The following is a 25586-nucleotide window of genomic DNA, read 5'->3' on the forward strand; positions in this document are numbered from 1 at the left end:
GCTCAGCCAGCCCAGGCGGATGGGAGGGAACGAGGGAGTCTCCCGACTCCGGCGCGGCTCCTGGGCTGGGCTGGGCTGGCAGAGCGGCGCCGGCTTGGCCATGGCCCCCTCGCTCCTGCGGCGGCTCTTCTGGCTGCCGCTGGTCCAGCTCTGCGCCGTTGCAAGCCCGCAGCCGGATCGCCTGGGAGAGGCAGAGGTGAGCAGTGGGAGGAGGGAGAGGCGCTCCACGCGTCCAGGCAGGCAGGGGTTAAGCGCGAGTTCTGCAGTGAAACCGGAGGGGGTGGCTACTCAGAGGCGGGGGACGAATGCACTCTGTGCATGTTCAGAGGCGCTCCGCAAGCTCCAAGGCCGGTTCCTTCTCCTGGCATTAAAAAAAAGGTCCCTGGTTGTCAACCGGCAAGGAAGAAGAAGAGTTTGGATGTACACCCCACCTTTCTCTCCTGTTAGGAGACTCAAGGCGGCTGACAAGCTCCTTTCCCTTCCTCTCCCCACAACAGACACCTGGTGAGGTAGGTGGGGCTGAGAGAGTTCTGAGAGAACTGTGACTAGCCCAAGATCACCCAGCAGGAGTGCGGAAACACATCTGGTTCACCAGATAAGCCTCTCCCTCTCAAGTGGAGGAGTGGGGAATCAAACCCGGTTCCCCAGATTAGAATCCACCTGCTTTTAACCACTACACCACAACCCTGCAGCGTGCTTTTGAAAGGTTCAGAGGCGTCTGCTGCCACCCTGTCCGGTTTGGGGGATTTCTTCTTGGGTGGAGCAGATTTAGCAATCCTGTTGGAAGTGGTTGCGTGAAAGCTGTCCGTTGCTTGGCCACTCCCCGGCTTCAGAGCTTTGCCAGTTATTGCCAGACTTTGCCTTCTGGAAGCGGAGTGGCAGATCTTATAAGGAAACTGAACGTAGCGCTGTTGTTGTGATAAGAATTCCAGACTGCTCTAATTTAAGGCTGTGGGGGGACTTTTTTGGCACTTCTGATCTTGACCTTGAGTCCATCTACCCCTTGATTTCTTCTGCACCAATAATTTGGAAAGCTTGCAGAGATGCAACAGGCAGACTCTGAGGGGTCACAACCCTTCAGTGACGAAAGAGCATCCGTCACACTTGATGCTAACTGAAAGCAAATCATTCAGAGACACGGTGAAAAAACGGTTGGCTCTGAGGCATACGTTACTCGGGAGTAAGCTTGGTGGTAGTCGTTGACTTGGCTTTGAAGCAACCGTGCAACTCTTTCAACGGGTGAATCATGACCCTAGGAGGGTTTACTCAGAAGCAAGCCCCATTGCTAGGAACCGAGCTTTTTCCCAGGTAAAGGGAATTCTTTAGTTCTTTGCATGAAAATCAGTGGGGTTTAACAGCGCTTATCAGGGTTACCTACACTGCTTCCCCAAAACTAGGTCTTAGGTTTAATGCTAATAATCGAGCCCAGCTGCCCAGGCCAGCCTAGATGTGGGGTGGGGAGAGCGACTCTGTTTGTGCGTGCCCACAGAGAGGGCTCTGAGTGCCACCTCTGGCACCCGTGCCATAGGTTCGCCACCACTGCCTTAGATGTTCAATCCAAAAAGAAGAAAAGGCCCACACTGACTGCTGTGAAATGGCAACCTGAAAAATGGGAGAAACTTCTGTTCATAAGCATTTTTATTGTCATTGTGCAAGCACAATGAAATTTACTTCTCTCATGTGGGAGAAGGTGGGGAAGAGGGAGAAACAAACCCCAAAGAAAGTTTAAGGAGAGCCAGTGTGGTGTAGTGGTTAAGAAGAAGAAGAGTTGGATTTAAATCCCCCCTTTCTCTCCTGTAGGGAGACTCACAGGGGCTTACAATCTCCTTTCCCTTCCCCCCCCCACAACAAACACCCTGTGTGGGTGGGGCTGAGAGAGCTCCAAAGAACTGTGACTAGCCCAAGGTCACCCAGATGGCATATGTTGGAGTGCACAAGCTAATCTGGTTCCCCACATAAAGCCTCCACAGCTCAAGTGGCAGAGCGGGGAATCAAACCTGGTTCTCCAGATTAGAGTGCACCTGCTCTTAACCACTACACCATGCTGATTTAAGAGTGGTGGACTGTAATCGGAGAACCACATTTGATTCCCCCTCCACTCCAACACATGAGTAACAATCCCTAATCAGCTGACCTGGATTTGTTTCCCTGCTCCTACACATGAAGCCTGCTGGGGGATAGGCATCAAGGAGGAAAGACTTCCGGAACCTTGGGGCTGCCACAGAAAAGGCCCTGTTGTATGTTGATACAAGTCACATTTCCAATGGCAGCGGGCGGCACCTCCAATCTGAAGATGGCCCTTCCGGTATCCTAGTCCCCAATACTTAGGACTTTAAAAGTCAAAACCAGCACTTGAAGTTGAGCCTGGATATGAAATTGGAAGCCAGTGATTCTGGATTAAAAATGGGAGTCATGATGATCAAGCTAATTCACCTTAGCCACTGGGGAGGCTCCATGTTGAATCAGTGGATATTTCCGTGGACTTTTCATAGGTGACCCTGCACACAACACATTGCCATTGTCCAATAGAAATCAGCTTTGCTAGTTTTGCAGGGGGTTATGGGAGTGTGTCTGTGGCAGGGCACAGGCTCTGCATGCAACAGGTGCCAGGTTCAATCTCGGCAATGTCCTGTTTGTCTCAGAAAGACCTTTCTGTTCCCGGGATCCTGGAGAGCAGCAGCTAGTCCCAATATGGATCTCTGGGGTCACCAAAGAATCGCTTTATGCGGGGCTTCTGTTGAACCGTGAGGTTAGTCCTTGGCAAAAGAGGGCACCGTCAAATGCAAATGGTGCTCTCAGCCACACTGCAGAGGATCCTGTGTAGCCTTTTCTGAAGTTGCAAGTGGCACAAACGGGGAATGGGAGTGCCTGAGGCTCAGTGGCAGTGCTTTTGCCCGGCATGCAGAAATTCCCAGGTTTACTCCCCAGTATCTCCAGCTAAGGCCCCTTCCGCACATGCAGAATAATGCACTTTCAGTCCACTTTCACAATTGTTTGCAAGTGGATCTGGCTATTCCGCCCAGTTGCAAAGTGCACTGAAAGTGGATTGAAAGTGCATTATTCTGCATGTGCGGAAGGGGCCTAAAAAGGACCAGGCAATAGGGATGTCTGACACCCTAGAGAACTGCTGCCAGACATTTGAAGACAATATTGACATAACCACATAGTTTCCATTAGGTATTCCCCAAGGTTCACACCCTATTTTCTTGTTCTAGCACTGTGCCTTAGCAGGTCAGTCTAGATGTTCACAGGGAGGGCCCTGAGTGGTGGCAGCCATTACCAGGTTCTTTCCAGGGCACCATTGATCTAAGGGAGTTTGCCAGTCAGGAAAGTCACCTCCCTAGCTTCCTTCTTTCAAACGGATCAGATAGTTGATGATGCAAAACAGTTGCTGCCATGAGGGTAGACAATGACTTATTTATTTATTTATTTATAATTGGTTTTATATACCGCTCCTCCCCCGAAGGGCTCTGGGTGGTGAACAACACAATAAAACAATAGTTACAATAAAACCCCATTAAAACAGCAATCAATAATGCTACATTGGCATCCAATGCAGTAAAACTTATTTATTTTATTTATTTATGGTGGACATATACGTATCGAAGGCTCTGGGTGGTGAACAACACAATAAAACAATAGTTACAATAAAACCCCATTAAAACAGCAATCAATAATGCTACATTGGCATCCAATCGTAAAAACTTCTTCCGCACATGCAGAATAATGCACTTTCAATTCACTTTCACAATTGTTTGAAAGTGGATTTTGCTATTTCGCACAGTAAAATCCAGCTGCAAAGTGCATTGAAAGTGGATAGAAAGTGCGTTATTCTGCATGTGCGGAAGGGTCCAATATTGATCTTTATGGACCAAAGATTTAATTCAGAATAAGGCTGCTGCCTGTATTCCTTTTTCTTGGCATGGCACTAACATTTTAGCCTATTGTATGAGCAAATGCACACTATTCCAATATTAGATTCAGCCTTTTAGGGGTCATTCTTCATTCCACCCTGATCCGTCTCTGACAGACAGACATCTCTGTCTACAAGAAGCCTCTCTTAACATGCCTTGACCTGTGGTTTTCTGAGGGCCGCTGCTTTATTTTAATTTTCTTTATTTTTTTGCTCTGTTTTTGCTCTCATTCCAATCTGCAGAGCAAAGGTTTTTTTTTGGGGGGGGGGGGGAACAATCCAGAAGAGTCTCTGGCACCATTTTTCCATAGTACTTTTCTGTTAGTTTCCTGCTGTTTGGGGAATATTCTATAGAAAAAGGCATTTCCTCTTTTGCAGCTGCAAGAAAGAAACACACACAAAAAACTGGATAATAAGTTTTCGGTCTTGAGAAGCGGCCGAAGATGATGCCAAACGGGCTGCGGGATCTTTAAAGCGAGAGTTCGTTTTGTTCTTTAGAGCTGGGAAGATTGAATCAGTTTGCCTGGGGGGTTCTGAGAAATCCAGCCCATTGATGTTATCTGGGCTTGCAGCTCGTGTTAGGTTCTAGCTGCCTACAGCAGAGCTGGATTTAGGAAGGGAAAAGGGAGGATTCTCAAACAAGTTTGCTTGCCAACAAAATCTCCTTTATATTTCCTTTATTTGGCACTCCCGAGATTCATGAAATTGACAGGGCGTTCTGCTAACCCTGTTAGTTTGAAGAAAAGGGGGTTGGGGAAAGAAAACTGCATCACTGAATCTGGAAAAAACACACACCCTACATTTGTGGATCTGCAACCTGCGGCTCTCCAGATGTTCATGAACTACAGTTCCCATCAGCCCCTGTCAGCATGGCCAGTGAATTGTAGTTCATGAACATCTCAGAGAAACTACAATTGGAATACAATTCTTCCAACACAAAAGCATACAACTGTTGGGGAGTGGGTAGCAGGTTGAGATCTAAAAAAGTGTCTGTTCACAGTTGACGCACACAAGGGAATTGAAATACCACTGCAAGGCCTTCATACTGCACGGCTAGGATTGCCAGCTCCCGGTTGGGAAATATTGATTTATTGATTGACTGATTGCTTGTATTCATATCCTGCCATCTCTCTAGCGACTCAGGTGGCTAACAATAAAAACATACACCATAAATACAATAAATATGTTAAAACACCATAAAATCTAAATTTAAAACAAACACCACAGATGGAAGCATGAAAAAGCAAGTGGAAACATCGTAGCCAGTCGAGGATCAGAGGTATTTTTAAGGGGGAGGATGTCTGGCTGGCTCGACAGAAAAGGCCCGGCGGAACAGCTCTGTTTTGCAGGCCCTACGGAACTGAAACAGACTCCGCAGGGCCCGGATTTCACCAGGCAGAGCGTTCCACCAGGCCGTAAAAGCCCTGGCCCGTGTCGAAGCGAGGTGAACAGTCCTGGGGCTCGGGACCACCAACAAATTCCCCTCCATCTCCGAGGGCAGTATGGGGAGAGGTGGTCACGCAGATAAACAGGTCCAAGACCACTAATGGCCTGAAAGGAGATTTTATCTCGAGATTTTGAGGGTGGAACATGGGGAGGGGAGAATTTGGGAAGGGAAGGGGCATCAGCGGGGTATAATGCCATTCTACCCACCCTCCAATGCAGCCATTTTCTCCTGGGGAACGGGTCTCTCACCTGGAGATCAATTGTTAAAGCGGGAAATCTCCAGGCCCCACCTGGAGGTTGAAAACCTAATACACGGTCATGGCTTGATTTTTAAAAGCCAACTGCAAGTGCTTTTGAAAACTCCACTTATGCCTTTCAGTGCTTGCTCAATCCCATGAAATCAGAGAGGTTGAAACCTGACATAAAAGGGTATGGCTCATTCCGCACACGCAGAATAATGCACTTTCAAACTGCTTTCAGTGCTCTTTGAAGCTGTGCGGAATAGCAAAATCCACTTGCAAACAGTTGTGAAAGTGGTTTGAAAACGCATTATTTTGCCTGTGCGGAAGGGGCCTAAGTTAAGAAGGACTAGTGGCAATTCTTAAAATTGCAAGTCAGCTTTGGGGAGAGGATGGGGGTTTTTTGGTAAGAAATATTATGAGGGAGGATACGTAATACTTTCCTTCCCTGCTGTTTTTCATTTCAGAAAAACAACAACCCAACACTCCCCTGAGCTGATTTTCATTCTAGTGGCCGTGTCCTGTGTACGCAGGAAATCTGAACTATTCCCTAGCCTGAATTGATGTACATGCAAAACTTTTTATCAAAACACGCTCACAAGGCAGTGTCAACAAACAGATTGCGTTTGCACACAGAACCAAAGCAGAACCAAAGCTTTTAAAACAATCTGAGAACTGGGTGATATACTAAAGAACATTCAGAGATTTGATAACAGAAAAAAGTGTGTCCAGTTAAGGTTAGTTGAGAAGGGTTTTCAATCTAATTCAAAACCTTGTAATGTCTCCGAAACACAAAGTTGTGTATTGCGGAGGATGGGAAAAGGGAGGGGGGAGGGAGGGGTTGAAGCCATCTGCAAGTTTTAGTATTTTATGTATTATTATATGTTTTAAATTGTTTTTATGACTGATGGATACCGCCCTGACCTTTGGGGAGGGCGGTATATAAATAAGATAGATAGATAGATAGATAGATAGATAGATAGATAGATAGATAGATAGATAGATAGATAGATAGATAGATAGATAGATAGATAGATAGATAGATAGATAGATAGATAGATAGATAGATAGATAGATAGATAGATAGATAGATAGATAGATAGATAGATAGATAAAAGTCTGGGTTTGGATGAGCGTAACTTCAGAGTTTTTAAAAATCATCTGACCCTTAGCAAGTTGTATTTGGTGCGTGTCCCATGTTTTGATGTCCTCTTTATCCGTTTCTACCCATCAACTGTTATTATCTTAAACAACAAACGCATACAAAAACACATAATTCAACAGAGTGTTGTTGTTCAAGATGTCGTATATTGCATCAAACGGGGTTCTGGTCTCTTCGAGGGAAGGCTGGCCTCTGGCAGAACTCTGGCGCTGAAATCCTATCGCCTGTCCATGTTGGAATTAATTTTTTTCCCCGGCTGTTGCATCTGGAGTGTATTTATTCCAGGCACCTGAGCTGAAATGCTGATAAGGGAAGTGCCTTGGAGAACAGGGCTAGTACAGACACATGCCAAAGAGAGGGGGTTTGGCTGGCCGCTAAATTGATTGCAAAGGCAAGCTAGAAGGGAAGCAGTTTCTCCTGGAAGCAGGGAAAGGGGCCTGAAGAGAATTGGAAGCAGTGTTCTCACGATGGGAGGTTGGCACTTAGGACACTAAGAAGGCTACATGGTGTTACTGAAGGCTGCATGGTTACTGAAGTTAAGCTGTGGTGATAATTTTGTGACTGGCTCTGCCTCCTCCGGCAGCCATTTTCTAGCATCCATTTTATTGCTGCGTCCACCAAGACACGTCAGAATTCCACCAGGGGCCCCTGGTGTAGTTGTTCAAGTGTCCCACTAGGACAGTGATGGCGAACCTTTTCGAGACAGAGTGCCCAAATTGCAACCCAAAACCCACTTATTTATCGCAAAGTGCCAACACAGTAATTTAACCGGAATACTGAGGTTTTCATTTAGAAAAACCAGTTGGCTCCGAGGCGTGCGTTAGGAGTAAGCTTGGTGGTAGTCGATGGCTTTGCTTTGAAGCAACCGTGCAACTCTTCCAACGGGTGAATCACGACCCTAAGAGGGTTTACTCAGAAGCCAGCCCCATTGCCAGCAACCGAGTGTACTTCCAGGTAAAGGATCGCGCTTTAGTTTAACAGCACTTAACAGGGTTACCTACACTGCTTCCCCAAAACTAGGTCTTAGATTTAATGCTAATAATCGAGCCCAGCGACCCAGGCCAGCCTAGATGTGTGTGTAGGGGGGCACTCTGCGTGTGCCCATAGAGAGGGCTCTGAGTGCCACCTCTGGCACTCGTGCCATAGGTTCGCCATCACTGCACTAGGATCTGACAGGTCCTCACTCAGCCGTGGAACTGACAGCTTGACCTCTGCGCAGTCATGTGTTCTCAGCCTAACCTACCTCACAGGGTTGATGTGTGGATAAAATGAGGAAGGGAGGAGCTTGTCCGTTACCCTGGAGTCCTTGGAAAACGAGTTGGGTAAAAGTATGGTAGACAGATAGATATGGTGATTGTGTTTCTCTCTCTAGGTTCCCAGCAGCTCCCAGGGAAGGGGTGGCGTTTGAGGTGAAGAAAATGTGGGGATTGTAAAAGAACGTCTGCTCCCTTTTAGTGTTGACCAAGAGCATCCAACTGATAGTCCCGGCTATCCATGCGGTTTCTACGCTCTTGTTGGCCAAAAGACCTGTCACCTAGTGGCGATATTTTTTTTAAAAAAACAAATCCTTTTGATTTTAGAGGTTCCTTGAAAAATATGGCTACTTGGGGTCTACTCACCAAGGAACGCGACCTGCAGTGTTTTCAGAAGCTGTCAGGTAAGGTCTGTTTTTATTCGATTCTCGCCACACTTTTGTGTCTAACTCTGTTCCCTACTCTGTCATCATGGGCTGGGACCTGCAGAGAGGTTAGAGAAAGGAATCTTAACTTTCCCCATCTGCATTCCCTTCCTCCAACCATACTCCGCCCCAACTGAGACTCCCTGATGTGCCTTTACCACATCTAGGTTTGCCAGGTATCCCGTAGTCTCTGGCAGGGGGTTGGGGGAATAAGCTTGCCAGCTCAAGTTTGGAAAACTCCCGGAGATTTGGGTCTGGAGCCTGGGGAAGAGGGAAACCTCATCGGGGTATAATACCTTAGAGTCCATCCTCCAAAGCATCCGTTTTCTCCAGGGGTACTGATCTGTATAGTCTGGAGATGAGGTGAAATTCTGGAGAATCCCCAGATGCCACCTGAAGGTTGGCAACTTGGCATCCCTGACCATATCTGAAACACAAAATTCCAACGAAACAAGGCTGGACCTTGAAAGTCACAGTGTATGCAGAGAAGGCAAGGCTGATGGCGGTTATTAGAGGCAAGAATAAGGACAATTTTCTGAAAGACTGGAAATCCTTTATAGACTACTTATTGAAAACACACTCAAACAGGGAAACGACGGCAGGATTCGAGACTTAAATGAAAGCCACGTATTGAATTAAGACAACTTTATAAGAAGGACTAAAAGTGAAAAAAATGGTAGGTATTCATGATAAGCACAGAGTTAGAGGTACCTGGAAGTCATCCTATATATGTGTAGGTGTTTACGTATGTTTTTCTTTCGTCTTTTCATTTACCCTGTTTCCCTGAATATAAGACATCCCCGGAAAATAAGACGTAGTAGAAGTTTTGCTGAAGTGCGAAATATAAGGCATCCCCCAAAAGTAAGACGTAGCAAAGTTTTTGTTTGGAAGCATGCCTGATGAACAGAATACAGAAATATAAGACATCCCCTGAAAATAAGACATAGCGCATCTTTGGGAGCAAAAATTAATATAAGACACTGTCTTATATTAGAGGAAACTCTACTGGTAGTATTGCTGCTATTATAGAGGGGAGGGACTAGATGAAGGGAGTTTTTTTCTATCTTTCTGTGGATGTGTTATTCAGATATGTAAAATAAATAAAACATTTCACAAGATGAAACACACTTGCGGGGAGGGGAAACGGCAGGTGGATTTAACACCCCTCCCTTCCCTGCCGTTAAATCTTGCCAACTTTTTATAAAAGATGTTTGGTGAGTCCTGACCCCCTCGGCCTTGGTCTCTGCCAAACATCTAGTTTGCCCCTAAGTCGTGATTCTTTAGGAATGATTTGGTCCTTTGGTACGGAGCTGGCTTAGGAGAGTTTGTTCCCGATGGCATGGTTTTGCACGTCCTCCGTTGTTTCCCTTGTATGGCCGGGACTCCTCTTCAAGAGCTGTACAAAAGCAGCGATTCAGGGCCAGCTGGAAGATTCCATAGATGCCATTGCTACATTCTGGATTCTGGCCATCTTCAAACACTCCCTGTGCTCTTTCCTCCACCCCTTTCCTTCCCCTCCTTCATCGCTATGGAAATCCAGCAGACCCACTGTGATGGATGGATGCATACTGGTCTGCTAGAAAGCAGAACATTGTTTATATTTGGGTAACTAACTGTCCAGGGAATCACACTCTCAATGTTTATTAGCCATAGGCCATACACACATAAAAACTGTCCAGGGAAGGGGAAAGACTGACTTTTTAAAAATGTCAGTCCTACTGGCAGAAGATGCACCAAATCAGAAGTTTATTATATATGTTGGGGAGGGAGCAAGCTTGTTTTCTGCTGCTCCAGAGACTAGGACCAGGAGTCACGAATTCAAGGTGAAGGAAAAGAGATTCCACCTAAACTTCAGGAAAAACTTCCTGACAGTAAGGGCTGTTGACCAGTGGAATGCACTACCTCGGAGTGTGGTGGAGTCTCCTTCTTTGGAGGTTTTTAAAGAGAGGCTGGATGGCCATCTGTCAGGAGTGCTTTGATTGTGTGTTCCTGCATGGCAGGGGGCTGGACTTGATGGTCTCTTCCAGCTCTATGATTCTGTGTTTCTTAGGGGACTGCATTTAGGATAGGAAAGATGAGGAAGATAGCAGGCTGCTACCTTTCTAGCTAGGAAGAATCTCTCATACTACATCTGAAAAGAAGCAGGGTATTGGATCTGAGGGGGTCAGTTTGAGGACAGACAAGAGGTGACACAAAAAGGATAGAGGGGTCACTAACTGTGCCTCTCTCTCTAGTCGACCATTTGCTCACCTTCTGCTGGGTCTTCTTCTCAGTTCCTTTGCACATCAGACTTTGCTACTTCCAACAGATTTGGAGGCTGAACTCTATGGTATCGTATCCCTTTCAGGTCCCTGACCTGCTCTGACATCACTCCCAAATCTCCCGGAGCTTCCCAACCGGGACCTGCAAGCCTTACCCCCCACCCCCCCACTCCTGCCGGTGGCCAGGAAGGATTTAGCAACTCTATTTATACCTGAACTTTGGCATGTCCTGAATACATTCAGGTGGGCAGCCATGTTATTCTGCAGTGGCCTTCTAGCCAAGTGCCTCTCAGTGGAAGAATGGGGTTCCATACCACCTTAAGGACCCACAAGATTTCTAGCGGATAAGTGTATCTGATGACACTTGAAAGCTTATGCCCTGCACATCTTATTTGTCTTGAAGGTACTACTAGTAGGCAATATTCTTGCTCCTGAACAAGCAGAAATCTCTTTTTCCTTAGCATGTGGGGCTGCATTCATCCCGGATGCGAGAACCCCGCTCCTAGACGCGATAATGCCCCACATACAAATGATGCCCCGAATCTCTTCCATTCCAGGGAATTTCAGCGGTTGTACCACCTGTCTCCCAGTGGAAAGCTGGATCCTTCCACCATGCATCAGATGAGCCTTCCCCGATGTGGCATGAACGACACACGGAGTTTTGCTGCATGGAAGGAGCGTGTGGATGCCCTGTTCTTGGGCCAGAGGGCCGAGAAAAAGCGCAGGAGACGGTACTCACACCAAAGTACGTCCTGGGGTGGGGTGAGAGAACCGTAGCCTAAGGAACAGCTATCTCAAAATAGAATCCTGTTTTTCAAAAGGGTGTAAAACCCAAAGAATTGCACCATTCTCTCCACCCACACCACCAACAAAAAGAAAAGGTGCTTGCAACGTTAACAGTTATACAGTCCCAGGTCTTCCAGGATATACTTAAAGGAGGAATTTTTACTAAACGCAACTTCTCCCTGTCTTTGACTGCAGCTCGGTAATTCTGCAACCTGCATCTTATAATAATGCCCCTTTGTTGTTCTTCTTGTCATTTATTAAAATCAAAAACACATATGTTGGGATATATGATGCAAACAATCGTGTCACCCACCAGCATAGGTACACACCCTGTTTTCCCAAATATAAGACATCCCCTGAAAATAAGACGTGGTAGAGGTTTTGCTGAAGTGCGAAATATAAGGCATCCCCCGAAAGTAAGACGTAGCAAAGTTTTTGTTTGGAAGCATGCCTGAAGAACAGAACACAGAAAAATAAGACATCCCCTGAAAATAAGACATAGCGTATCTTTGGGAGCAAAAATTAATATAAGACTCTGTCTTATATTCGGGAAAACACGGTATATGATGCAACATGATGTGTTATTCCCATTGATGTATAGGACATTTATTTATTTATTGGATTTTGTGCCTGCTTCTGGCCTACGACCCAGAACTGGACTCCTGCCTTCCCGATGCTGTTGCAAACAGGAACATAAAAACAAAAACAAAAAAATATGGCAGGAACTTGAAACTACTTCAGTCCTGCCTCAAAGGTAACATCTGGACTGAGGATTCTCCCCTGCCAAATCATTTTTGTCCAGAGGAGGAGCTGCACAGGGTCGTTGGTTAGATTAGAAAGGGAATAGTTGCGTTGCGGATGCTGAGGCGCCGGGACCAGTTCCTGTAAACCAGCTCTAGTGAGTTGGTAACTTTTCCTCGACAGCTTGTGCAAGCTGCAGACAGCTGTGCTGGAGCCATGGGAAATGTTAATGGCCAAGCGCTGCTGGGAAGCTTCCAGCTGTGCTTGACAAGATAACATCTGTTCTTGCTGGCTGGGAACTAGCGGGACCATGACCTGTTTTTTCTTTCCCCTTATTTCTTCATATCAGTCTCCTGAAACCCCTTTTCCAATGTTCACTGCGGACCGGAAAGTTGGCGACCAGTTGCGCTCCGAAAAGCGGCCACTGTTTAAACTGAGAACCAAGTGTCTTCTCAGCAAAGCTTTTGAGTTCCAGCGGGCTAGGTGTTCAATTAAAAAAGAGGGGAAATTAAGGGATTGGGGAGGCCGGGAGAGGCGATCTCGGCCTTTTAGGGCATCACGGAAAAGCCCAGAGACTGCTGTCGGTTGCAAGGTTTGGATGGGATGGAAGCAGTGTTATGAAAGTATTTGGATAAGACCGTTAGAGGTGCAAATTAGTTTTCAAGATGTGCCAATGTTTAGAAGTAGCAAATGACCATATGGAGAAGTCGTCAGTGAACGGGATCCTTGCCAGCACTAATTGGAACATTGAACCTCTGCAGAATGCAGGGAACGATGTGCCAGGATTCGGGGGTGGGGGTGGGGTGGAGATTCTGATTAATGGCTGGCTTGGGAGAGCCGTTGTTTTCCCCCTGTAGCTTCTGAGCAGGTCACTTTCTCTACCTCTTCTGATTCAGTCCTATCACCCCCTTTCACTGTCCCAACTGCTGTCAACAACCTTTGCCTCTTGGAGCATGGTCGGTCCTAATCAGATCATTTTTTAAAAACCCCATTTTCTTTTGCTTTATTGACAAAGTCTTATTTTTCTGTAGGGGAGGGAAGGCAGAACAGTATAGCCTGATCTTGGAAGCCAAGCAGGGTTGGTACTAGGAAGGGAGACCACCAAGGAAGGCTCTGTAGAGGCAGACAATGGCAAACCATCTCTCCTTCTCGCTTGCCCTGAAAGCCCCTTGCTGGAGTTTCCATGTAGGCTGTGACTCAACAGCACATCTCTCTCTCTCTCTCTCTCTCTCTCTCTCTCTCTCTCTCTCTCTCTCACACACACACACACAGACACACAGACACACACACACACACACACACACACACACACACACACACACACACACACACACACACACCTTCCACACCTGCAGAATAATCCACTTTCAAAGACCTTTGAAGCAGGATTTTACTGTGCAGAATAGCAAAATCCACTTGCAAACAATTTTGAAAGTGGATTGAATGTGCATTATTCTGCAACCCTTTTACACCGTTTTCAACACCACTGTTTTTGGCCCATGCGGAATCTGCCAACGAAAGCACAAAATAGCTGCGATTTCTGTTGCCGTCCAGTTTCCCTCGCTTGTTGATAGGGGGTGGCTAATTTTCCGTGCTCTTTACCCCCTCCCAACTTGTAGGGAAAATCCGTTGTGAGATGAAGCTCTGAAACAGAGGGAGGAGAAAGCGGCCTTCGTTGTCTCTGGGGGATTTCCATCTCGATTTCTCAGCACCGGGTGAGAAAGCTTTCCTACAGACCGGGGAACACTTGCGTAGAAGTGTAACATGTAGCTGGGCTTCATTTCGTCTTGCCGGGGAAAGGTGGGGTGGAGGAAACCAGTGAAAGACAGGCGGGTTCCGCTTGGGCCAAAAACAGTGGTGTGAAAAGGGTGTAAAAGGGTTTTCATCATTTTCACACCGTTGTTTTTGGCCCATGCGGAATCTGCTATAGAGACATGGCGAACTTGGCCTCCTAGCTAAGATGCCAGACTCCAGGTGGGATGTGGAGATCCCCTGGAACAGGGGCCTGCAACCTGTGGCTCTCCAGATGTTCATGGACTACAATGTCCATGAACATCTGGAGAGCCACAGGTTGCAGACCCCTGCCATGGAATTACAGTTCACCTCTAGACTGCAGAGATCTGGTCACCCTCCTCCTAGCTGTATCTCTACAGCAATCAGATTTCCCTCTCTCTCTCTCTCTCTCTCTCTCTCTCTCTCTCTCTCTCTCTCTCACACACACACACACACACACACACACACACACACACACACACACACACACACACACAGGCATTGTGGCAATTAGCCTGGCATTCAATAATATTTTTAACTTGTTGGTTTTTGCCCTTTGCTCTAGAAACATTAAGGGATCTTGAATCCATTCCAAAGATCCTGGAGGGCAGCCGTTGTGGTGTTTGAGTCATGCTTTATAATCGCAATCTTAATTGCGTTTAGTCATTTTTCCTGTCATGTCGCTGAGTCGGGGAGGGAAGCAGGCTTGCGCCACACCCAAAATAAGGAGTGGTGCTGGAGAGATTGTTGCCTTGTGGTTTGATGTGTATTCAGAAGTTTCCAGTCAACAATATTTTTGACTAGCTTGTCTGTCTGTAAATTAGGGCCAAACGGCACACGGCCCGTCTGAGGTGGGCCCCTTCCGCACATGCAGAATAATGCACTTTCAGTCCACTTTCAATGCACTTTGCAGCTGTGCGGAAGAACAAAATCCCCTTGCAAACAATGGTGAAAGTGGATTGAAAGTGCATTATTCTGCATGTGCAGAAGGGGCCATGGAAAGTCCAGCTTCATGATTAGGATCTAAAAAGCATTCTGCAGGGGAGGATGATCCCAACAGTGCTTGTTAAGGACATTTTTAACTTTCCCTCTGATAACTGCTCCCCCAACTGGAGACCTTTAAGTCATAGAACTCCTTCTTTTTCCTACCAAAATTTGAAGCACGGCCTTTTCCACTCAAGTTGCTTACAACATGTCTTGCTGCCAAATGCTACTTTTCCCCCCCTTTTAATTCCGTTTGTTTTGGGAAATATTTCCCCTTCAGCAGCAGTGGCGTAGGAGGTTAAGAGCTCGTGTATCTAATCTAGAGGAACCGGGTTTGATTCCCAGCTCTGCCGCTTGAGTTGTGGAGGCTTATCTGGGGAATTCAGAGTAGCCTGTACACTCCCACACACGCCAGCTGGGTGACCTTGGGCTAGTCACAGCTTCTCGGAGCTCTCTCAGCCCCACCTACCTCACAGGGTGTTTGTTGTGAGGGGGGAAGGGCAAGGAGATTGTAAGCCCCTTTGAGTCTCCTGCAGGAGAGAAAGGGGGGATATAAATCCAAACTCTTTCTTCTTCTTCTTCTTCTTCTTCTTCTTCTTCTTCTTCTTCTTCTTCTTCTTCTTCTTCTTCTTCTTCTTCTTCTTCTTCTTCTTCTTCTTCTTCTTCTTCTTCTTCTTCTTCTTCTTCTTCTTCTTCTTCTTCTTCTTCTTCTTCTTCTTCTTCTTCTTCTTCTTCTTCTTCTTCTTCTTCTTCTTCTTCTTCATTTTTCCTCTGTGGTTTTCTGGAGCACTTTTACCACGGTCTTTTTAAAACCCGTTTCTAAGCCTTCTTCCCTGCAGACTGCTTTAAGTCATAGAACATAGATCATGTTGAAACGGTCTTTTTTCTCTACCCCCACTAAACACCAGCCCCTTATCCACTGCCCAGTATCCCTTTTGGCCATCCTTTCTTCCGCCTCGTCCTCCGTTGTTCAAAGGAATTTTTTAAAATACTGTTTGCATCATCGCATTAGCAATGTAATGTCAAGGCAAAGGTATACTTTGGCCATCTCCGCACATGCAGAATAATGCACTTTCAATCCACTTTCAGTGCACTTTGCAGCTGTGCGGAATAGCAAAATCCACTTGCAAACATCTGTGAAAGTGGATTGAAAGTGCATTATTCTGCATGTGCGGAAGGGGCCTTTGTGTCCATAGTTAGGAGCAGGTGAAATTGAGAAGGGATTGCGGCAGTAACAATTGTGTGTTATTATTGCTCTAATTTGGCCAAAAAATACGCGTGTGGGGACTCTTATGTGTTTCTATTCCTTTAGCTAATGGCACCTGCTCCAGAAGGGGTTTTTCGGCTTCTGTTTTGTGTGGGTCGTTTTCAGTGGTAGAAATGGAGCCTGAGCCATTTTTGAGTTGCCACTTCAAGGTAACTGTGCAGTAATGCCTGTGCAAAACCTGTGCAAAACAAAAGATAAAAGAGAGGAGAGGGTGGTTCTTCTGCATTATGGATGACATCCCTTTGCCGAAAACATTTCCAAGACCCAAAGAGTTTGACCGCTGGCAGAGTCTTCAGTCAACTGTGCATGTAGAAAAGGCCCCACCTCAGGGGAAGAGATATTTCTGAGTTGGAAGAAAACCAGGCGAGGGGGGAAGAGCCAGACCATTTCCCCTTCCGCAGTGATGTGGTCCTGATTTTATCATCCTTCCACATTCCCCAGGAGCTGGTTTCGAGTTCCAAAGCGGCACTTGGATGTTCCAGCTGCAGAACTCTTGCCTTTGGCTTAGAGTCTTTTTTTCACCTACGTGGAGGAAGAAGGGGTTCAAATGTTGTTTAAAGTGTTGGAAATTCCCCTGTCTGGTTATCTGGACCCAATTCTTATTTGCCACAAGGGAACTAGTAAGCTCCTAATTACTTGTGAAATATAGACTGTAATTTTGACCTGTCCAGTTGATTGTAGCCATGTAGGCTGGACAGCTGAAGGCATGAGATGTATCCTGGTTTGCCTGTCTGCCTCGGATTGTAAAAACCAGGGTGATGAAAGGTGGGGAAGAAGAGGTTAATTACCTGCCCACAGTACATGGCTGGGGGCAGCATCTGGCTGGGTGAGTTACTAGGTTGTGTCCGACAGCCTTTCACAGATCCAGGTCGATGGAGTAGTGAAACTGATTGGACCAGATTGCAACAGTTTCTGGTCCAGTGAATGCTACATCTAGGGAAAACAATAAATATTATTTTGTTTTCTTTAATTTAAGTGCAGCTTTTTCACTGAGACTCAAAACGTACCGATGCAATAAGAGCAGCATGAGACACATAACAAACAATGCGCTAAGATTGGTTTGCAAAGTCAGAAAACAATGCAGTAGAGGAGGAGGAGGAAGGAAGGAAGGAAGGCAAAGAAAGAAGGCAGAGGTAAAGAAGGAAAAGATTAGGAGGAGGAGTCATGGCACAGTTACTATGATCTCCCCTTTGTTTTCATTCTTCAGTGGATACCAGACAATCAGGGATCACATGTGATAAGATATTGCCACACTGCATCACCAGTCAGAGGTGGTTATTTCCTGATGTCGCTACAAAGAAAGCCTATTCAGAGCGAGGGAAGTGCTCTTTGTGCGTGCCATATGGGTGTTCCTAACCAGTCAGGGATCACAGCAAGAAGACCACTGTGGCTTTTTTTTGCAGTGACTTCCCTCTTCCCAAAACATCCCCAAAACACAAGGCCTTTCTTTAATCAGATGAAGATTCTTTGCAAATCTATGGGGATCCCTTTTCTGCTCAGTTACATATTAGTGTTAAAACCCTGCAGTGTCTAATTGATTACAGATTTCATATAGCCTATTTGTCTTTAGAGCGCAGTCTGTTTCTGAAAATTCGGACTGTTCGGCTTAGTCTCCAGGGTCTTCGTGGAAATAGGCGTAGGTGGGATGTCAGGGAGGACTTTTCGGGGGGAGGGGAGGCTGACGGTTCGGACCTCCTCCCGCCTTGGATAGGAGTCCAAGGTGGAAGCCCTGGGGCCTCAATTCTGTTATTCTAGGATTCCTTGATATCTCCCATGCTTATTATGCTGAGCTCATTGTTTATCTTGCCTTCCTACAGGAAGTGTCTCAGTCTGAGCCAAGTCTGGCTCTTTTTCTTCGAAAAGGGGAATGTTCACAAGATGTTCAATAGTTCTTAATTTTTGCAGTTGGAATAGGAGGATGAGAATCTAGTCTGGTCTGCACAGGAAGCAGAGTGAGATACGGCAATCCCGTGGCACTCAGAGGCCCCTTCCACACATGCAGAATAACATACTTTCAATCCGCAATTGTTTGCAAGTGGACTTTGCTGTTCCACACAGTAAAATCCAGTGGCAAAGTGCATTGGAAGTTGACTGGAAGGGCATTATTCTGCATGTGCAGAAGGGGCTAGTGCAGGGGTAGGGAACCTTTAACACTCAAAGAGCCATTTGGACCCATTTTCCACGGGAAAAGAAAACACTTGGAGCCGCAAATAATTTTTGACATTTAAAATAAAGATAACGCTATATATATAGGGTTTTTTTTTAACCTTTTACTCCGCTTACTCTGAGAATTGCATGGATGCGCCCGCCCTACTGCCTGCAGGGCGGGCAAGGATGAAGCCGGCGGCTCAGCCTTGCCGGCCGCCGGGAAAGCGCCCGCCCCGCTCCAATGGGGCAGGCGAGAGGGGAAGCCCATGGCGCGGCCCAGCCGACCGTGGGCAGTTGGTGCGCCCGCCCTGCTGCCTGCAGGGTGGGCAAGGATGGGGCCGGCGGCTTGGCTCGTGGAGCCACAGTGCAAGGGCAGAAGAGCCGCAGGTTCCCTACCCCTGAGCTAGAGTGAACGATGCCACATCAGATGGTAAGTGGAGAGTGCTGGTTTTGCACACTTCTCTAGAGATGAAAATGTGCCACTGGGACCAGCACATCGGAGGAAAAAAGATCTAAGCTACTCTCATACAGTGCACATTTTGTTGTTGCAGATAATTTTTTGAACTCTAGAAATACTTCAAAAGGTGGTATCCTTTCCACTCATACGAACAAAGTTGGAAGTGATGCATTCAGGATGATTGCAAACCCCTTTGAGTCTCCTTATTGGAGAGAAAGGGGGGGGGATATAAACCAAACTCTTCTTCTTCTTCTTTCTTAGGTGGCCAGTGGTACAAACGGCATCTGACCTACCGGGTGGTGAACTGGCCCTGGTACTTACCCCAGCAGCAGGTCCATCTGGCGGTGAAAGCGGCGTTTGAGCTCTGGAGCAATGTCTCCTCCTTGGTATTCTGGGAGGCAACCAGCGACTCGGCAGACATTCGCCTGACTTTCTTCCACGGGGACCACAACGATGGAACGGACAATGCCTTTGATGGGCCAGGTGCTGACCCCACCTTCCTCAGATGTTCCTGCAGATCCTCTAGCTACCACCCAAAGCTGCTCACTGATTCCTGAGATGCAACTTGCATTTCTCCTTTCAACTGAGATACCCCTGGTTAGTTTCCCTAACAGGTTAGTTCCTGTTAGTGAAAGATCATCTAGCTCATCTGGCTCAGTTTTACCCCATCCTTCCACCATTATCCGTTCTACTTTTCTCGATTTATCTTTAGAACCACCATGTGGAGTAGATTAGGCCGAGTGAGAATGTGACTGGCCCCAAATCACCTAGCAGTGCAGCCTGATCAGCCTTCCCCAGTGTAGTGGTTAAGAGCAGGTGGAGTCTAATCTGGTGAACCGAGTTTGAATCCCCACTCCTCCACCTGAGTGGCCGAGGCTTATCTGGTGAACCAGATGTGTTTCCACACTTCTATATTCCTGCTGGGTGACCTTCGGCTAGTCACAGTTCTTTGGAACTCTCTCAGCCCCACCTACCTCACAAGGTGTCTGTTGTGGGGAGAGGAAGGGAAAGGAGTTTGTACGCCCCTTTGAGTCTCCTTACAGATGAGAATAGTAGGGTATAAATCCAAACTACTACTACTACTACTACTACTACTACTACTACTACTACTACTTCTTCTTCTTCTTCTTCTTCTTCTTCTTCTTCTTCTTCTTCTTCTTCTTCTTCTTCTTCTTCTTCTTCTTCTTCTTCTTCTTCTTCTTCTTCTTCTTCTTCTTCTTCTTCTTCTTCTTCTTCTTCTTCACACTAGAGGATATTTCAACATAACCCTTGTGGCTTTTATCAGCACATGATCTTTTCCTCCAGGAGGTGCTTTGGCCCATGCCTTCTTCCCGCGCCGTGGTGAGGCACATTTTGACAACGACGAGAGGTGGTCACTGGACAGCAGCAAGGGCCGCAACCTCTTTGTGGTGGTGGCACATGAGATCGGGCATACGCTGGGTTTGGAGCATTCCCCAGTGCGCAGGGCACTGATGTCCCCATACTACAAAAAACTGGGCAAGGATTTTGTCCTCAGCTGGGATGACATTCTTGCGATCCAGAATTTATACGGTAAGCTGGGCTTTCTTTTTATTTAGCTCTCTCTCTAGGCTTAATTTCTAATGGGAAAGGGAGAGGGGGCGTTTGTTCACACACGCTCATACACACAACACTGGTCCAGAGGAGGGCAACCAAAATGGTAAAAGGTCTGGAATCCACGCCCTACGAGGAGAGACTTAGGGAGCTGGGGATGTTTCGTTTGGTGAAGAGAAGGTGAAGAGGTGACATGATAGCCATGTTTCGATGTTTGAAGGGATGCCATGTTGGTGAGGGAGCAAGCTTGTTTTCTGCTGCCTCAGAGACTAGGACACGGAGTAATGGATTCAAGGTGAAGGAAAAGAGATTCCACTTAAACATCAGGAAAAACCTCCCTTTGATTTTCCCCCGGATGGCTTTGTTCCATTAAGGCCCCTTCCGCACATGCAGAATAATGCACTTTCAATCCACTTTCACAATTGTTTCCAAGTGGATTTTGCTATTCCACACAGTAGAATCCAGCTTCAAAGTCCATTGAAAGTGGATTGAAAGTGCATTATTTGGCATGTGCAGAAGGGGTCTGTGTGCCTAAGAAATCTACCTTTGGTTACAGTTTCTACTAATTTGCCTGGGACAGACATTAGGCTGGATGGTCTATGACTTGTAAAGTGGAAGAAACTGGCAGGATTCAGTCTTCAGCTGCTGCTTCCCTGAGAATACTTCCATGAAGAATTTTTTTCGGTAGCCAGCCTTTGATTTAACATGATATCTCCTTGCCAGGAAAGCCGCCCTGGGGCTCTACAGTCCAGCTCCCGGGGAAGTTATTTGCCCGTTTCCAGGACTGGAGCCAGGATATTGAAGGCAGGGAACATCTGAACAGAAACCGCAGTGCCCATTACTGCAAGTCGTTTTTCGATGCCATAACCGAAGGTAAGAACTGGCGAAGCAACTTGGCAAGAATGCTGGTAATTTAGAGAGAAAGGGGCTGTGCTAGACATTGAAAAGTATTGAGTTCAAATCGTGCCTTTTTCACAAGCTCACTGGATAGCCCTAGGAAAGTTATTAGGAAAGACTATGGCCCCTTCCGCACACGCAAAATAATGCGTTTTCAAACCACTTTCACAACTGTTTGCAAGTGGATTTTGCTATTCCGCACAGCTTCAAAGAGCACTGAAAGAAGTTTGAAAGTCCATTATTCTGCATGTGCAGAATGAGCCTTAGGGAGAGACTTAGGGAGCTGGGTATATTTAATTTGGTGAAGAGGAGGTTAAGAGGTGACATGATAGCCATGTTTAAACATTTGAAGGGATGTCATGTTGGTGAGGGAGCAAGCTTGCTTTCTGCTGCTCCAGAGACTAGGACCAGGAGTAATGGGTTCAAGGTGAAGAGATTCCACCTAAACATCAGGAAAAACTTCCTGACAGTAAGGGCTGTTTGACAGTGGAAGGCACTACCTCGGGGTGTGGTGGAGTCTCCTTCTTTGGAGGTTATTAAACAGAGCCTGGATGACCATATGTCGGGAGTGCTTTGATTGTGTGTTCCTGCATTTCAGGGGGTTGGACTCGATGGCCCTTGGGGTCTCTTCCAACTCTATGATTCTATGATTCTGTCTCAGCTGGATATTTGATAGGGATGGAGCTGAGGGTAGGTTTGAGTAGGGGAGGAAACTCAATGGAATATAATGCCATAAGGTCCAACCTCCAAAGCAGATATTTTCTCTCGAGGAACTGGTCTGTATTGTCTGGAGACCCCTTGTAATTCTAATAGATCTCCAGGCCATACCTGGAGGCTGGCAACCCTAACCTTCAGTCCAACATATTGGGGACAGTATTTCATAGAGAGGGAGATGGTCCTTCAAGTTTGATCTATCCACCTATATTAGAGAAGAGGAATGTGATAGCTACCCTCTAACCTACTTTTCAATTATCCTGTACAGATCTGGAAGGCAATGTTTACATCTTTAAAGGTGGCTATTTCTGGACCATATCAAAAGCAGGAAATGCCACTGGCCCACAGTTACTCTGGACAAAATGGCCAGGTCTACCATCCACCATTGATGCTGCTGCCTTCTCAGAGGAAGATGGGAAATTCTATTTCTTCAAAGGTGGTTAACCTTGTTTGTGGGGTTGAGTGGGCCTCATTGCCGCTTTGAGATTCTCATAACAGCACCAGTAGAATCTGGCTGAATTAGACCAGTTGTCCATCTAGGCCAATATCCTGTTTCTCACAGTAGCCAGCCAGATGCCCACAGGAGGCCCATTGGATAGGGCAGTGATGGCGAACCTTTTTGAGACCGAGTGCCCAAATTGCAACCCAAACCCCATTTATTTATCGCAAAGTGCCAACATGGCAATTAAACCTGAATGCTAAGGTTTTAGTTTAGAAAAAAATGGTTGGCTCCCTCTTCCTCCACCCCACCCACTAGAGCAGGGGCCAGCCTGTTCTAGCCTCCAGCAAGTCCCGTGCACACCACTCTGTGCATCTCTAGCATCTCTGCCTCCTCTGCCCCTCCCCCCCCGGGCAACAGGCACCAGGCCCGCCAGCCAAGTCCTTCCTGATCACCGCAGTGCGTGCACGCATGTCATGCTCAGTGGCCCAGGCCAACGTAGATGTGGGTGGGTGGGTGATTTTCCACCTCCCCACATGACGAACTCTGTGTGTGCGTGCCCACAGAGAGGGCTCCAAGTGCCACCTCTGGCACCCGTGCCATACGTTCGCCATCACTGGGATAGGGCATAGAGATCAACGCCGCTCCCTGTTGGCATGCAGAGGTACAACAGGGCAGAAGAAATTATTCAGAACTAGAGTTCCCTACACTGCCTAGGTAAATGCTAGGAGATGGGGGGGGGGAGTTCCTGATAAGGGTGGAGTTGGGAGAGGATGTGATGTCACTTCTAGCTGACACTCTAGGAACTTTATTTACTGTCTATAGCAAAGAAGACAGAATCAAGAGTTAATTCCTAGAGTGCCACTATGGTGGCCATTTTTTCCCTTCCTGCTCTTCAATTTCTCAAGGGTAGATGATTAGGGCTGGGGATTCCTCACTGGACTTAGGCAGTTGGCAAAACGGTTTAAAACAGATGGAAAACTATGCTGCTGATATGTTTTGCTTGCATAATTTTATTCTGGTTATTCTGGTGAAGACTTTAAATTACCTTGGTCCAGAATGTTAAAATATTTAAGTCTAGTGTATTCGTGCTTTTCTTTCCTCCTGGTGCTATGATTCTGCAGTTTTCAAGCAACTGAGACCTGCTTTGAAAAGAAATCTGATAGTGTTGTTCTTTCTGTTGCTCCCTACAGGCGGCAGGTGCTGGCGGTACGTAGGGTCTTCACTAGAAGCTGGCTTCCCCCAGAAGTGTAGCAACACCGGTGATCTTCCACGCCACCCTGATGCCAGTCTGTATTTCCAACCCCTCCGCCACCTGGTTCTTTTTAAAGGCCCCAAATACTATGTGGTCAACGAGGAGACCTTCCAGGTGGAACCATACTACCCCAGGAGCTTGAGAGACTGGGGAGGGGTCCCCACCATGACCAACGGGGCCTTGACCCATTCGGACGGATTTGTATATTTCTTCCGAAATGACAGGTTCTGGAAATTCGATCCAGATAAGCTGCAAGTTGTGGCATCTGGGAAATGGGCCCCTCAGCTGCAGTGGCTCGGCTGTCAGGCTGAGGACTCAAGAAAGGCTGGAGCATGACCTTCCTTAGAACCACAAGCTTGTCACGGCCCACATCCAGATGTTCTTGAGTGGTTTTCTGGGCCGTGTTTGCATTTGCTCTTCTTTTGGTCTCAAATGGATAACACCGGAAAGAGACTGGGAAGCGTTAAAGTGCCTGTGGGGTGAGGAGAGGACAAGACCCCTGGTGAAGCAAAATGGCCTCTGAAAATATTACTACTCATGACATTTCTTTTGAGTGCCTAATGCCTCAGGCAAGAAATGGGGCTGACACGCAGTCTTCACTGACTGGAAGAGACTGGGCCGACTCTCCCCATTCCAGTCAAAAAGAAAGGACTTTGGGTGCTCTTTTGTCTCCTGTTTATATTTCACTGTGAAGGCCCACCTGATTCTGAAAACCGTCAAGTCCAACTTTTCGTATTTTCTTCTCTCCCATCTTTGTCCAAGAGCCTCATTGCCAAGGGACTGGTCAAAATGGCAGGCCTTCATTTTAGGGGCAGGGTTTCTTCTGAGATGAGTTGGGTTGCTGCTGAAACTACTTGATCATCTGCCTCAGGATCTCTGTGGTCATACTGACTGGCTGGTCTCCTGCAACATTTGTACCATTTTGCGGAACGGTCTGTTATTGATCATTCTCACAGTCCTTAGGACAAAGGGTTGCGGGACCTTATTGTGTATTCCCTCAATAATCATACGAAGTAAGACTGAGGGACTGCAGAACACTCAGAAAGGATACCCAGTGGGTATTGCAGCTGAATGGGGGTTGAGCTTATGCCTGCTTGATGGAAGCTCAACGTTCAGTCCATTGCACCATGTTGACGTAAGGTGGATCAGTGGCCCTTTCCGCACAAATCACCTAAAAGGGTTTAAAACGTTTTCAGTCCCCCTTTACAATGACGTATGTCTGCACTCCCCCCTCAAAATGATTGCCACCATTACATAATTTCCCCACTTTTTTGAGTTCTGTGTTGAATTGATGCTTCAAAGCCTCAGGTTGCGATTCTTCGCTTCTTGTGTGCTCGATGCTTTGGCGATTGCCCCTCTCCAAAAAAACCAAGCAGAAATGTTGCAGATAAACAGGTGAGGGGGACTGAGTGAGCACAGAAAATGGCACCAAGGAGGAAATTCAGGGAAGCAGAGAAGCATGGGAAACGTAGTCAATAGATCTCACAGGAACTGAAGATGTTTTCAAAATGTATCAGCCAGAGAATCGTTTTAAAAGGGGATTCATTTAAAACGTTTCGAGGCTGCAGATAAAACATTTGGGGGTAAAAACAATGTGAAACTCCATGAAGGAAGCATTTTATTTCCTACCTCAAAGTTTTAAAAGGTTTGTGCAGAAAGAACCGCTATCTAATACCTCAAGGGTGACACTTGCCTCTTTAAGAACCACAAATTGCTTCTGCCGATTTGTGTACAACCCTTTTGTGGGTTTGTCCACCTGAAAGAGGGATTGACTGACCTTTTGTGTGTGCACAAATGTGGAAGTTATACCTCCTATGCATGTAATCAAATTTGGCCTGTTGTAGATTTCTTCAC

General features: G+C 46.7%; 1 protein-coding gene across 2 annotated transcripts; it reads left to right on the forward strand.

Moving 5' to 3' along the window:
- The first annotated feature begins 47 nt into the window (after positions 1-47).
- Positions 48-25218, forward strand: MMP28 (matrix metallopeptidase 28). Of its 2 annotated transcripts, none has more exons than XM_048519188.1 (8): positions 48-196; positions 8341-8417; positions 11257-11444; positions 19117-19338; positions 20161-20406; positions 21151-21300; positions 22307-22474; positions 23671-25218. In XM_048519188.1, the coding sequence occupies exons 1-8, from the start codon at positions 101-103 to the stop codon at positions 24066-24068; spliced, it is 1545 nt and encodes a 514-aa protein (XP_048375145.1). In that variant the 5' UTR covers positions 48-100; the 3' UTR covers positions 24069-25218. The 2 variants fall into 2 exon arrangements, with proteins under 2 accessions (XP_048375145.1, XP_048375146.1); XM_048519189.1 differs by having other exon boundaries at positions 21175-21300.
- Positions 25219-25586: the final 368 nt, after the last annotated feature.

This window comes from Sphaerodactylus townsendi, linkage group LG16, assembly GCF_021028975.2.
Source record: "Sphaerodactylus townsendi isolate TG3544 linkage group LG16, MPM_Stown_v2.3, whole genome shotgun sequence".
Lineage (NCBI taxonomy): Eukaryota > Metazoa > Chordata > Lepidosauria > Squamata > Sphaerodactylidae > Sphaerodactylus > Sphaerodactylus townsendi.

Coding starts and splice junctions, on each gene's coding strand:
- MMP28 (XM_048519188.1), top strand. CDS start 101: ATGGCCCCCTCGCTCCTGCGGCGGCTCTTCTGGCTGCCGCTGGTCCAG. Junction 197..8,340: donor ATCGCCTGGGAGAGGCAGAG/GTGAGCAGTGGG, acceptor TTTTGATTTTAG/AGGTTCCTTGAAAAATATGG. Junction 22,475..23,670: donor GAAATTCTATTTCTTCAAAG/GTGGTTAACCTT, acceptor TGCTCCCTACAG/GCGGCAGGTGCTGGCGGTAC.